Genomic DNA, 13,133 nt, shown 5'->3' with positions numbered 1-13,133 from the left:
GTGCGGGGACAGAGAGAGAGAGGGGGTGAATCAGGAGAGCTGACGCAGGAGGTGAGGCTGCCGCAGTGCAGAGATGGAGAACCCGGGCCGGGGCCCCCGCTGGGTCCGGCGGTCCCGGCTGAGGCCCCAGCATCGCCCGCGAGCTGGGAGAAGAGTCTGGGAGAGGGGCACAGAAAGCGGGGAAGATACAACAGAGACATCCACACACAGAGGGACACGAGCTGCCTGTGCAGGGGGGCAGAGCGAGCCCTCCCCTCCCTCCGGCGCTCGGGGTGCAGGGACCCGCGTGGGTCCCCAGCTGGCGCAGGGCAGCGGGACGGGGCTGCCCCGAGATGGGGTACCCCATGCCTGGGTCCCGCGGGGCAGGAGAGGAGGGAGCGGGTAGAGGAGCCCCCAGGCCTCCCGGCTCCACCTGGCCCCCTCCCCGGGGCTCACCGTAACGGCGCTGGCCGCAGGCAGCACCCACCTTGGAGCCCCGCTCATTGAAAATGATCTCCACGTCCAGGATCTTCCCGAATTGCTGCAAGCAGAGAGAGCAGAGGGGTGAGTGCCCGCAGAGCCCCCGGCCCCGCACCCGGGGCCGCTGGCACAGGGCTCTGCGCCCAGACAGGCAGGGACGGGCAGGGGGCTGCCTCGGGGGCCAGACCGGGGGACCCTCGGTGCCATGCCCCCGTCCCTCCCACGGCACCCACTCTTCCAGGACTGGAGGAGTATCACCCAAAATCTCATCAGCCTGCACTGCTCTGAATCCTAATGAGGGCTGGGAAGGGGACGAGGGGAGGAGACAAGGGCTCTGTGTCACTCCCCCCCTCCAGCGTGGGCCTGGGTCTGACAGCCCGGCTCTTAACCGGGGTGCAAGGCCCGCAGGCCACCGCTCCCGGCCAGCAGCCGCACGGAGGCACCCGTGCACAGCGCGGGCTGGGCAGGACGGGCCCTTGGGATGGGACAGTGCCGGGGTCCCTGCGGTGCCACGGGGCAGCACCCACGCGGAGAGCAGCAGGACACGGGTGGCTGGAGGGGGCCGGACTCACCCCGAACATTTGCCGCAGGTCAGGGTCCCGGAATCGGAAGGGGATGTTGGAGACGTGTAACCTCTTGGGCTGCTGCTTGTCTGTGTTGTCTGAGGAGTGTAGCTGCTGGCTGTCTGTCTGTGCCGCCTCGTCTGTCTGCTGTGGGAAGCACCGCCGGCCGTCAGCCCCCGTCCTTGCCAGCCCTGCGTCCCCTGGCGGGGTCTGGGCACGGGGACTGTCCCCTTCCCTGTGCTTGGCCCTGCCTGCCCCCAGGGACACCCTGGACCCTGCGGTCCCCAAGCTCCGGTCAGCACCCCGTGGGTCTCCCTGCAGCCCGGCACGTCGGGGGGATGCCGAAGGGGATCTCTGCCTGCGGGGAGTCGGGGACCGCCCAGCCTGGGGAACCAGCGCTGGCCCTGCCGGCACCTCCCCGCCTCGGCCGGTGCTGCCAGCGGGGTCGGGGCATCACCCGCCCCACGAGCGGTGCTGGCGACCTGGGGGGCTGAGCGCTGGGGGGGGCACAGGGAGCACACCCTGGGGAGGGGGAGGCCTGGGCGAGGGGCGATCCCGCTGCAGGGAGCCAGCCAGCATCAGGCGGCCTCACGCTGGCCTCTCTGCCCCCCCATCAGCCCAGTGGCTCAGCGCCTGGGGGCCGTGACCGCGGCGCACGGGTGTTTTCGGGGCGGGGGGTGGCAGAGCCCACACGCGGGGCTGCTGCGGCCAGGCTGGGAAGTGCTCGGCTCAGCGCTTTCCCCGGCGCTGCACTACAACCCCGTAATTGAGGCTCTCTGGTGGGAAGGCAGCCAAGCAGGTAGATTACAAGTGATTAGAAATGACCGGGGGGCCGCGAGGGAGAGAGCCGGGGGCTGCAGCGGGGGCACCCAGCCCGGTGCCCCGAGGGACCGCGGCCGGGCGAGCGCTGCTGCCCCGGCACCCCTCCCAGCAGCTCCGGTGCTGCCCTCAGACCCCCACCCGCTCCCCCGGCCGCCGCTCCCTTACCGGTACCGTCTGCGTCCCTGCTATGGACTGTGTGCTGGCGTCGGTGCCCGGCTGCTCGGCGTGGCTCTGTGCTGGTGTGTAGAGGGTCATGGCGTGCTCCGGTACTGTGCTTTGCCCCGAGTAGTCCTGCGTGGGGTGGGGGTGCGGCGGTGCGTACTCTGCGGGGATCCCGTTCTGGGGGGGCGGGGGGTACTGGGCCGGGGGGTAGGGCTGAGCCATCGCGTCCGGTGGAGCCGTGGCGTCCTGGTTACCCTGCCGAGACAGAGGCACCGTCCCCCTTACCCGCCGGTGTCCCTGGGCTGCGACCTGCCCCGGGGAGGGGTCCTGGTCCCTGCAGCCAGACCGAGGCCCCCCAGCCCCACCGCGCCCCAGCCTTCGGTGTGTCCTCCCCTCGACACCCTGGGCCGTCCCTGTGCCGCGGCAGTCCCTGGGTTGCATTGCCCACAACCGAGCCCCCATCCGCTCCCGCTCTGGGGCCCTGCCTGCCCGGTGTGCCGGGGCTCGGGCGGCGGGAGGACAGAACCCCCCCCGCGGGGCTTAACTAGGGGAGCCTGCACATCGCCCTCTCCTCGGGGAAGGAAACCAGGGCGGCCCTCGGTTTGGAGCACGACGTGGGGCAAAGCAAAGCCAGGCCGGCAGCATCGCTCCGAGGGAGCTGCACAGCATCGGTGCCCGCTGGCAGCAAACCCGGTGTCCCGGTGACGGTGGCGGCAGTGAAGAGGAGCGGGGCCGGGGAGGCAGGGAGGGGCGGCCAGGGAGGGATGTCGACGGCCCCTTGGCAAGCACCAGACAGGGATCAATTAACTGCTAAATATTTGATTAGGCCCTTTGCTCTAACGCAGCCGGCCTGGCTGCCCCAGTCAAACAGGGTGAGCTGCGCCCACGCCACGGGCCGAGGGCTGCCCGTTGCCTGCCGGGGGGCGGCGCGGGGCTGGGGGGCGGCGTGGGGCTGCCAGCCTGCGCCTCTCCTGCACACCCACCCACCATCCACCCTCACGGCCCGGCGTGCACCCGCGGGCTCTCCCCCCTTGCACGCACGTGTGCTGCACCCACCGCCGCACACAAACACCCACCGTGGCACACGGCCGCAGCCCCCGCCGGCAGCCGAGGCCGCGAGTGCCTGAGTCAGTGCGCAGGGCAGCGCCGGCAGCCCCTCGGATACTTTACAACCCGCCGTGGCAGCCTCTCGCCCATGAAATACATCTGCGGCTCAGCCCGTGGAGACAAGCTCCTTAATTGTGCGTGCGGCCGATTTATGGTGCGGAGGGACGGAGGGGGGCAGGCGGGGGGGCCGCGCCGCCAGCCGCTGTCCCCCAGCCGGCAGGGCCGTCGCACCTGCGAGGGAGACGGCGGAGCCCGCGCCGGGGGCACGGCGGGGACCACATGCAAACCCAGCGTGAATAATCCTGCTACAGATCTGCAAGTCATTGGCAGGCTCGCCAGCGCCTTCCCGTGCTGACTCAGCTGCTCGGGGACGCGCCAGCCAGATGCACCTGCCAGCGCGGCCCGGGGCTGCCGATGCTGCAGGACAGCGGAGCCCCTTCCCCGGCACCGCCCCCGCGCCAGGCAGCCGGGGCAACGCTCCTGCCTGCGCCGCGGGTGCAAACCCCACCTCGCAGGCTGGAGGGTTTCCACCCTGCGCTCAGCCTGGCCCCGGCGCCTGAGCCTGCTCTGGGCAGCGGGCAGACACCGAACGGTCACGGCAGTCGTGCTCCCGGCGCCCGACCCTCCCTGCCTGCATCCCCGGTGCCGGTGCCCATCCCTCCCTGCCTGCATCCCCGGTGCCGGTGCCCATCCCTCCCTGCCTGCGTGCTCAGAGCCAGCAGCAGGAGCAGCCTGCAGCACTCCCACACGCTCCACGCTGGACGCTCATCCTTGCTGTCACCATAGCCAGGATCAGCCACCGTCACAGCGGGGACGGGCACTGCCGCCCAGGCAGGAAGAGGCGGCGGGCAGGGGGACGCAGATGGGCGCCGGGGCAGGGACCATCCCCACCTGCCCGGGTCTCGGGCTCCGCTGGCTCCTCGCCAGCCCGTCCCGACAGCCACGTTCATATCCGTTATTAATTAGGGCTGTCGCAGTGCTTGTCAGCCCAAGTATTATTTCATTCAGGGACCATTAGGTTCCCCTGTTTTGCTGCTCGCTGTCGCCGGGGCTGCTGGTGCTGCAGAGGCGCAGATCTACGGCTCCCAGCGCCTCCCTCCCGCCAGCGCTGCCCGTCCATCCCCGGGCGGGGACGGGGCCGCTCGGCTCGGTGGCGGGGGGCTGCCGGGGGCGAGGGCCCCGCGGGGAGGGGGATGGCGACGGGTTTGGCTGCGCGATGCTCGTTGACGTCACAGGGAAACGGCCGCCGCTCGGCTCGGCGGCCCGCGCTGCCTGCGTCCTCCCCTGCCGGCTGCTCTGGGCCGCCTGCAGCGTGGGAAAAGCCCCGTGCCCGGGCAGCGGCGGGGCCCCTCTGCTCCTCCCCGGAGGGTTACTGGGCCCCGGCCCCACAGCAGCCCCTGAGCCTGCACGAGGAGCAGCCCCTTCCCTGGGTCCCTCCCTGTGCCGAGTGCCCGGGGGGTCCTGGGGACCCACACCTGCACCCCAGGGGCGGCAGCCAGACGGCACCGACCTGCGGCCGGGTGCTCCCAGCTCGGGGTGCCCGGCCGCGCGGGGAGCCTGTGGTGCGGTGCCAACCCGTGGGTGCCAGGGACGGGGGGCTCCGACAGGCGTCCCTCGCTCGCGCACCGCGCGTCCCTCCTGGGGGCGTGGGAGATGCTCCCGCACGGCGCTTTGTGGGGCGGCTTTCCGCATTTGCATTAAAAGAAATTCTGATTATTAATGGCCCGTGGCCCTCATTTAGTAAACGAGACGGGAGATTAGTGCGGTACGCGAGGCCGAGCGCAGAGCAAAGCCGGCGGTATTTAACACGGTATGGGGGGCAAAAGCAGCACCCTGCCACCCGTGCTGCCGGTCTGCCTGGGCAGGACGCCGGCAGGGCTGTGGCACGGCCCTGTGCCAAAACACCACGGCCCCGAGGACGGCAGCAGAGGGGCTGGGAGGGGGAGCGAAGGCCTTTGCCGTCAAGGGAAGAAGTGGCTCTGGGAAGCGCGGCACACGCTGCTGCGTCCCGCAGGCTGGTCGGCGTCCCGCTGCCTCCCGGCTCCTTGGCAGAGCACCGCGCCGAGCAGCCCGGGGCCGGGGGAGACCCCAAGAGCGGCTCCGTCCAGCTGGCTGCGGGATGCCGCTCCCCGAGCCCGGCCCTGGAGGGCAGAGCTGGAGGGACCCCGAGGTCCCCTGCGTGGCGTCCCCAGCGCAGCGTCCCCTCCCTGTGGCTCAGCCTTGTGCCACCAGCCCTGCGCAGCAGCTGCCGCAGCAGACAGAGGGTGGATATCATCTTTAAATGTCCCTCATTAACGAGTTTCTTTAATTAATGAAGTTTTTTTGTTTGCTCCACTTGCTTTCTCCCCACCGCACTCTGCCTCCTCAGCACAATCCAGGCCATTTCCTTTCAAGTCATTTAGCGCGTGGGGCCAGTTCCTGCCGACGCCGCACTTTGGTGATTGTGCCTGTCAGCTTGGGGCTGACGACGCCATTTTTAACATTTGCTCCTTTTTAAGAAAGTAACACACCGGGAGCCCCCAAATGCAGAGGACGTGTCTGAGCAGTCAGCTGAGTGCAGAGCGCCTGTGCTAACCAGAGGGCACCCGCTGGCCCTGGGCACCCTGCAATGTGCCACGCACCTCGCCCGCGATGGGCGTCCTGCCGGCACGGCGCGAAGGTGCAGCAGGCGAACTCCCCCGAGTTATCAACCGCTCATGAGTAACTGTCACCCGCTGCCACCCACCTCCGGCCACGGACGGGCAGCGCGGTGGCCCCATGGTGGCCCCGCGAGGCCAGCCAGCGAGCCATGCCCACGCTCAGCCAGAGCCTCTGCTCGCACACACGGTCACGATTCACAACCAGGCGGCGGCCTGTCCTGGGGCTGCTCCCCTCCCCTGCGTCCCCCCGGCCACCACAAACGTGCCCAGAGTTTCCTCCAAAAGCCTCACAGCCGTCCCGCTGCCTTGGCCCGTTCCTGCTCTCGTTTCCAGCCCAGGGCAACCCCCACCCGGCCGGCTCTGCCTCTGGATGTCCCCTTCCCGCACGCTGCGCTCGGGCCAGCGCTGCTGGTGCAGGCTGCAGGGGCGGCACGGCACCGCCTGGTCCCGGCATGGCACCGCCTGGTCCCGGCACACGTGCAGCCTGGCTGGACAGCAGCGTGCCAAGCCCCGGAGCAGCTGGGGAGGGGGCATAGTCCCCTCGCTGCGCACCTCCCCACCGCCAGCGGGAAGGGAGCTCCGAGAGCAGCGCGCACCCAGGACCTGCAGCCGCGGGTGTCTGGGGAGCAAAGGCAGCACGGATCCGCAGGCAGCCGCGGGCAGCCAGCCCAGCTCCGGTCCCCGATGCCTGCGGCTGTCCCGCTCCCTCTCCCGGGAACCAGCCACCCGCCAAGGGGTGCAGCGAGGGGCTGGGGTCCCGATCCCACCACAGCATCCGAGGAGGCCACCAAGACGTTCCTCCAAGCTGCAAAGCCTCAGTGGGCAGCACACCCTGCAGGCAGCGCAGGCAGGCAGGCAGGCAGCGAGCGCGTTACCCTGACCCAGACTGACTCCTGCTTGCTCGCTCGCTGTCAGGGCGTCCCCTGGCCGCGCGGCGAGACAGCCCGAGGTCAGAGCCGAGCGCGGAGGAGGGTGTCGAGCAATTCTCCGAGGGCACCCGAGCCCGCCTGCGCCAGGGCAGCTGCTCGCCGCTGCAAGAGGTCTGCAGCGCGTCGCTGCGGCGGGACCGCCGCGCCTGCCGGCAGGACGCAGAGCTGGGGACGGACTGGGGCAGCGCACAGGGAGGCCGACGGGAGCATCGGCCCTCGCGCCCGCTGCCTCGGAGCAGGGTGGTGCAGCGGCACCGCGCTGCGCCGGGCGGCGGAGACGGGCTCAGCAAATGCCCCGGTGGCGGCAGGAGGGTCCTCGCACGGCCCCACGTGCCCCCCAGGCGCCCAGGGGCCACGTAGCTGTGCCGTCACCGCGGGCTACCAGGAGGCCGTGCCCGGCACGGCTCATCTGCGTGACAGCCACAATGTCCCCCCTTCGATCCAGCCGCTCGCTCATGCTAATGACTGTCAACATGAAACAGAGGCCGTGAAGGGGAAGAAAATTACTCCCTGAAAAGGAATTGACTGATCCCCGTCATTTCTCAAGGAATCACTGACCTGTGAATATTTCATTACCTAAAACGCTGCGCCATCCATACAAAGCAGCGCGCCTGGCCCCGAGCAGGCACCGGCCACAGCGCCCCGGGCTGCAGCAGGGGAGCAGGGTCGGGGTGCTCGCCGCGGGGGCACCCCTGGCCCCGGGAGGGACAAGCCCTGCCCGCCGCGGGGGCCGGCGGCAGATGACGGCGGGTCGCTTCTCCTCTCCTCCCCAGAACGGAGGTCATCGCGGCCCCGCGGAGAGCCGGGGGGGGACAACGGGGGAATCACCCCCCCGGGAAGGAGCCGTGAGAGGAGGTGAGGAGCTGCGGAGGCCGGAGGTAGCAGCTGCCGCGCTTAATGTCTTCATTAAGGAGGAGGCAGGGGAGGGGCGAGGGCTGCTAATGGCATCTGCCAGGGATGCTCAAGCGGGAAGCTCTGCGAAGAGCGGCGGGGCTGGAGAGACCAGGCAGGGCCCGAGGGGCAGGAGCGACGGCGCGGGAGGAGGAGGAGGAGGAGGAGGAGCCGGGGGAAGGCAGGGCAGCCTGCCGGCACGGGAAAAGACCATTTGTCCGGGCTGCTACACACCGTCCCGGCCCCCTCTGCCCCGCTCCCCTGCGCCAGGACCCCGCCAGAGGGGAGCTGGCCCTGGCCGGCCCAGGGCCACGGGGCTGGCTGCTGCCCTCGCCCATGAGCCCCGACGGCAGAGCCCGGCTGCGCGGCTGCCCGCGGAGGAAGGCCGGGCTGGCTGGCAGCACCCAGCGGCACCCAACGGCACCCAACGGCACCCAGCGGCACCCAACGGCACCCAGCGGCACCCAACGGCACCCAGCGGCAGCGGGGACGAGGTGCCAGCCCGGGCGGTGGGCGCAGACCCGCCCGCGCGTCCCCGTCCCCTCCCGCGCGGGGCAGGGGGGGAGCAGGGTCCGGCCCCAGCTCCTGGCTCCGCCAGCCGGAAACTTCGGAGCTGAGGCTGCATGAAATATTCATGAAGTAAATGGTGCAATTTCATCTGCATTCAGCCAACTTCATGTATATTTCAGGGTATTATGAAATGATAATGTTGTGTAACCGAGGCGAGACGGGGGTGCCTGGGGGGGCTCCCGGCCACCCCCTGCCTGCACGCGGCTGACATCTCCCGGGCTCCTGTACCTGTGCCGCTGCACCGGGGAGGGACCGGGCCGCGTCACCGCCGGAGACTTGACAGGATCAGGCCCGCAGCAAGCGGGAGGACCGCAGCTCCGGGACGCGCGACACTCTCCTCTCTCCTGAGCAGGGCCCGGCATCGCCGGCGGTGCCAGGGCTCATCCGCAGCAGCTCCCGGCATCGCCGGCGGTGCCAGAGCTCGCTCACAGGAGCTCCCAGCCCCGAGCAGACGCTGCTGGAGGGCAGCGGCCAGGCCGGCCCCTCCGGCACAGCTCTTCTCACAGGCACACCGGAGCAACACAGACCTGGCGTACGCAGCGTTGGCCGGGACTCCCAGCAGCGCTTGGTCCCCAACGGCCACCAAAGGGTTTGGGACGCAGGCACAAGGGACAGGCAGGCACGCGAGGCACAAGCTTGGCTGCAGGGTGGGGAGGACCCAAGTCCTCGGCAGCATTCGCCTGAGCTGCCTGCTCCTCCCGAGCCCTGCAGACACCGGAGCGTCGGATGCGGGTGCCCGTGCGCCGCACGGCTCTGCGCACCAGAGTGACCAAGCCACGCCAGGGCTGGCCCGGCTGCTGCTGCCGGTCGTCCCGGGGGACGGCCGCCATCTCCCACCGCCGGCAGGGACCGGGGGCTCTGGAGAGCAGCTGCTGCTCTGGGAAGGGCTGCAGGGTGCCTCGTCCCCGGTGCACCCAGAGAGAGACACGCAGAGGGGCTCTGGAGGGGACAGGGCACCTTCGGGTGTCCCAGCCCACGCCGCTGAGCTAAGGCGCGTGCGTGGCCGTCACAGCCCAGGCAGAGGCGGGCAGGGCCCGGAGAGGAGCAGGCATCTTCCTCCCGGGGGGCCACGCACTGGCAGGGCTACGGTCCCTCCCAGGCCCTTGAGCGGGTCCCGGTGCGGGGACGTGAGCGGGGGCTGGGGTGCCTGGGACATCGCTAGTGCCTGACAGCGGGGCTGCTGCTGCCGGGGCTGCCGGCTCCCAGCTGCCCCGGGTTTCATAAGACAAGCGCAGGGGCAGCGCTGGGCTCACGTCCCCGGCCGCTCCCGGCACCTGCCGAGAGGCTGCTCCTGCCCGCGGACCGGCGTTCCCCCCGCCGGCTGCCCCCGGCAGCTCCCCGGCAGCCACGGCCCTTGTGCGGCGCTACCGGAGCTACCGGCAGCCGAGTCCAGCCCGGCTGGATCCAGACAGCTCAAGACACAGTGAGCAGCAGGATGAATGGCCACGTCTGCCGGCCTCACGCCTGCCCCGCGAGCACCACGCCGGCTCCAGCCGCCATCCCCGCGCCCTGCCCCATGGCTCGCGGGTCCCCGAGGAGCCCAGCCAGCACCGCCCGGACCCTGCCCCACTCCTGCAAAGCCCTTCGCACCCAGGAACCCACCCGCTGCCCCCTGTCACTGTCACACGGCTGCCGCGCTGGGGCTCTGGCACAGCCGCACGTGGCACTGCTTGCGCGCAGCCTCGCAAGCGCACGCATGCTCGCACCGGCCAGCGTGGGCGCTCAGGGAACCGCGGACCTGCGTGTGCGCCCGGACAAGCTCTCTCACGCAGCCCTCTCTAATAGGCAGTCAGGAGCATAATTTTTCCTCTAATTACATATTCAGCACTTCTGAGAAAATGAGATTTTGGTAATTCAATTGGACTGAGAAGCAGGGGTATAATAAAATGAAATTTGTAACAATCGCGCAGTTAAATTAGTTAAATGGAGAGGAAGGAGCTGTGGAAAATTGACCTCTCGATCTCCTAAAGACTAATCAGACATTTGAACCGAGTTGTGCTAACAAAGCCCCTGGGGTGTTGCGGCAGCAGAGCGAGGGGGAAACCAGAGACGCCATGAGGGAAGAGCTGGAAACCCGCCGGGACCCTGCGGTGCCGTGGAGGGCCCCCCGCCCCCCCGGCTCCGGTCCCAGGGTAGGATGGGATGAGTTCGGTGTGGAGGGTGCCGGGGCACGGCGCTGGTGCCATGCCCTCTGAGGCACCGGCCATCACCAGGACCTGGCGGCCAAGGCTGAGCGCCAGAACGGAGGCCGCTGCCCCCACCGGCTCCCGGACACGCACCACGTCCTCGCCGGGCACCGGGGCACGAGGGTGCGTAGAGGATGGTGGGTGGTCCCGCTCCGCCAGCGGGGACCGCAGGGACGTGGGCAGCCGTGCCCTGCGGTGGGACCAGCCAGGAGTGGGGACAGCCAATGCAAGGACACCAGGACAGGGACAGGCACGGCACGCCACGGCACACCGTTTTGGGCAGGTACGCTGGTCGGGAGAGGGGCATCCTGCGAGCTGGAAGGGCTCTGCAGCAGGTACAAAGTAATTAGCCTCAATATTTATCTTGTTGTTCGTCTTTTTTATTTTTTCTTGTGAAAGGAGAAAAAGACGAGTTTCTCATTTGCAAGTTAATTAGCCTAATTAGCTCTAATTAAGAGCTCCCCACACAATGCAGATCACAAATAAGCTGCCACTGTCGCCTGCTCCCGCTCTTCTCTCCCCACTTTTGGTTTTATACAAGAGCCGTTTGAAGGCTGCGGCCGGCGCCGTGGCGGGGAGACGCCGAGCGGGCGCAGGCCGGGGGGGACGCGGGATCCCCCCAGCCTGGGGGCTGCTCCCCTCCACAGCCGGTGCCAGGGCTCCCCTGGGCACGCTCAGGGACAGCCCCGCCGCTGCTGCCCCGCGGGACCCTGTCCCAGAGCCAGACCTCGGCTCAGCCCGGGCTCTCCGACCCCTGCACCGAAGCAGGCCCTGCACGTCCTTCCCCCGCTTCCCTCCCCGGGCAGCTCCTGCCCACGCGAGGGGCTTTGCACGCACGCCCCGACCGGCCCCGCTGCCAGGGGACGAGCTGGCCGCACACCCGGTACCCGCGCATCCAGCCGGGCAGCCGGAGCAGGGGTGCAGCCAGCGCAGCCCCGGCTTGCAGCCCGGACCCCGAGGCTCGAGCTCCGGCCCCGCCAGCGCAGCGCATCCCCAGCCACGTCCCCGGCCAGCCTGGGCGAAAAGACGGCGACAGGAATCTGCCGGTAAACACCGGCCTCGGCCGGGCCCGAAAGCCGCTGAAGGGGTGCCGACGGACGGGACGCCGACAGACGGGGCGGGCACGCGCTGCTGGGGGCTCCCCGGCACCGCAGAGAGCCGCAGGAGGCCGCGGGGACGCAGGGGAGCAGCGTGGGCCCTGGCACGGTGCCGGGCACGGAGCAGAGGGGGAGGCGAGCGGCCAGGGCAGGACGGGGCCCGCGGGCAGCCGGGCACGGCGCTCTGCCGCTCAGCGTCACTGCCGTGCCGCCTCGACACCGCCGCTCCCCTCCTCTCCCCGGCTCTGCTGCAGCTCGGCTGGAGAGGGACGTGTCGGCAGGCGGGAGCACAGGGTGAGGAGCGGGGGGCCGGGCAGCGTGCCGCCCGCCCTGCTCAGCCCCCCGCGCCGCCAGGGAAGAGCTGCCGTGGGGCGCCGGGAGCCACGGCAATCATGCCAGCTTACGTGTCATTTTCTACTCGGGTGATGCAGGCGGTGAGGGATCGCTGCTCGGAGACGGGGGGAAAATCATGACAAAGTGCTGCAAGCCCGGCGCTCCAGCGAGGGGGAGCGGGAGCGGGAGCAGCCAGACCTGCCTCAACCCCCGCCACGGGGCCACCGTGGGGCCACCGCCGGGCACGCTGGCTGCCACCACCCCTACGTCTCGCAGCGAGCCCCACCGCCAGCGTGGCCCTGCCGGCACGCGCCAGCCACCACGCCTGGGTGCCGGCCACAGGGACCCGGTGGGCGCGCGGCCGCCCTGGCTCTGCGGACACGCTCCGGCCCCGGCACCCATCTCATGCTGGTGGGAGCCCTCCCGGGACCGGGGCGCAGCAGCCCCCGGCTCTCTCTGACGGAGGGGGAACGGCTGAGATCCCCGAGGGTGGGAGCAGGACCTGGCTCCGCAGGCGCTGACCCCTACAAGTGCCCAAACCGCCTGCCTTCCCTGGCAGCGCTGGCCTGTGCCACGCAGCGAAACCCTGGCAGCACCAGCCCAGAGGGGAGGGCTGCCCAAGTGCCGCCCCCAGCACCATCCCCGCAAACTGCCTGCTCCAACTGGGTCTCCTTCCAGCGCTCGTCTCACTCTGTTTAATAGGTTATTGCTGCCAGGGATCACATCTCAGCAGTGCTGCTCGCACGGGGGCTGGAGCGAATCCTGCTGATGCTGTGCAAACCCCGTCTGTAAGATCCGTGCAGCGCAGCTGGGACGCCAAGGCCGCTGGGGTGGGGGCTCTGCCCCGGGGGACGCCGTGGCTGCCGACCGCTGGAGCCGGCTGGACGCTCGGGAAGGTGCCAGGGGGGCAAAGCGAGAATCTGGGCGGGGGGACGCCAGCTGGGGACAGCGGGGCTTGTAGGGGATTTAGGAACCACACCTGACCCCCCGCAGGCAATGCCTGCGGCCCCGGCGGGTGCCTGTCCTGCGGCGGCCACCGCACACCCTGTCACCCGCTGGGACGTGGCCTTTCGTCCCTCCCCAGCCAGACTCTGTGCCCAGGCCGGCGCCTCCCCCAGCCTGCAGCCCACCGAGCTCGGGTCAGGGGGGCTGCTCCCCGAGCTGCCAGCTGGGCTGCAGTGCCAGCGCTGCCACCGCCGCCGCGGCCCTCGCCCCAGGGAGCAAGGGAGGACGTCTGCCCCTGCCCGGCCGGCTGAACGCCGAGGAAGGTGGCGCAGGTTAGAGCCCTGCTAGGGCTGCCCGCGGCGCGGCCACGCTCGCCTGCGGGCAGCGGAGGTGTGAAGCCCGGCGGGCAGCCTGGCGCTCCGAGCCTGCT

The 13,133-nt window shown here is 70.2% G+C and overlaps 1 protein-coding gene across 12 annotated transcripts in view; it reads right to left on the bottom strand.

The window, feature by feature from the left end:
• Positions 1-13,133, bottom strand: part of RBFOX3 (RNA binding fox-1 homolog 3) — a 192,769-nt gene that overhangs the window by 5,839 nt on the left and 173,797 nt on the right. For all 12 annotated transcript variants that reach the window (XM_075518837.1, XM_075518839.1, XM_075518836.1 and 9 more), the window contains 3 exons: positions 2,010-2,261; positions 1,032-1,169; positions 467-520 (listed from right to left, as the gene is read on the bottom strand). In XM_075518837.1, the coding sequence (XP_075374952.1) occupies positions 467-520; positions 1,032-1,169; positions 2,010-2,261 (444 nt within the window). The remainder of the gene's footprint in view (positions 1-466; positions 521-1,031; positions 1,170-2,009; positions 2,262-13,133) is intronic.

The sequence above is a fragment of the Mycteria americana genome, chromosome 16 (genome assembly GCF_035582795.1).
Source record: "Mycteria americana isolate JAX WOST 10 ecotype Jacksonville Zoo and Gardens chromosome 16, USCA_MyAme_1.0, whole genome shotgun sequence".
Classification (NCBI taxonomy): domain Eukaryota; kingdom Metazoa; phylum Chordata; class Aves; order Ciconiiformes; family Ciconiidae; genus Mycteria; species Mycteria americana.
Note: the sequence above shows the minus strand (reverse complement) of the source record. Positions and strands in the feature narration are given on the sequence as shown.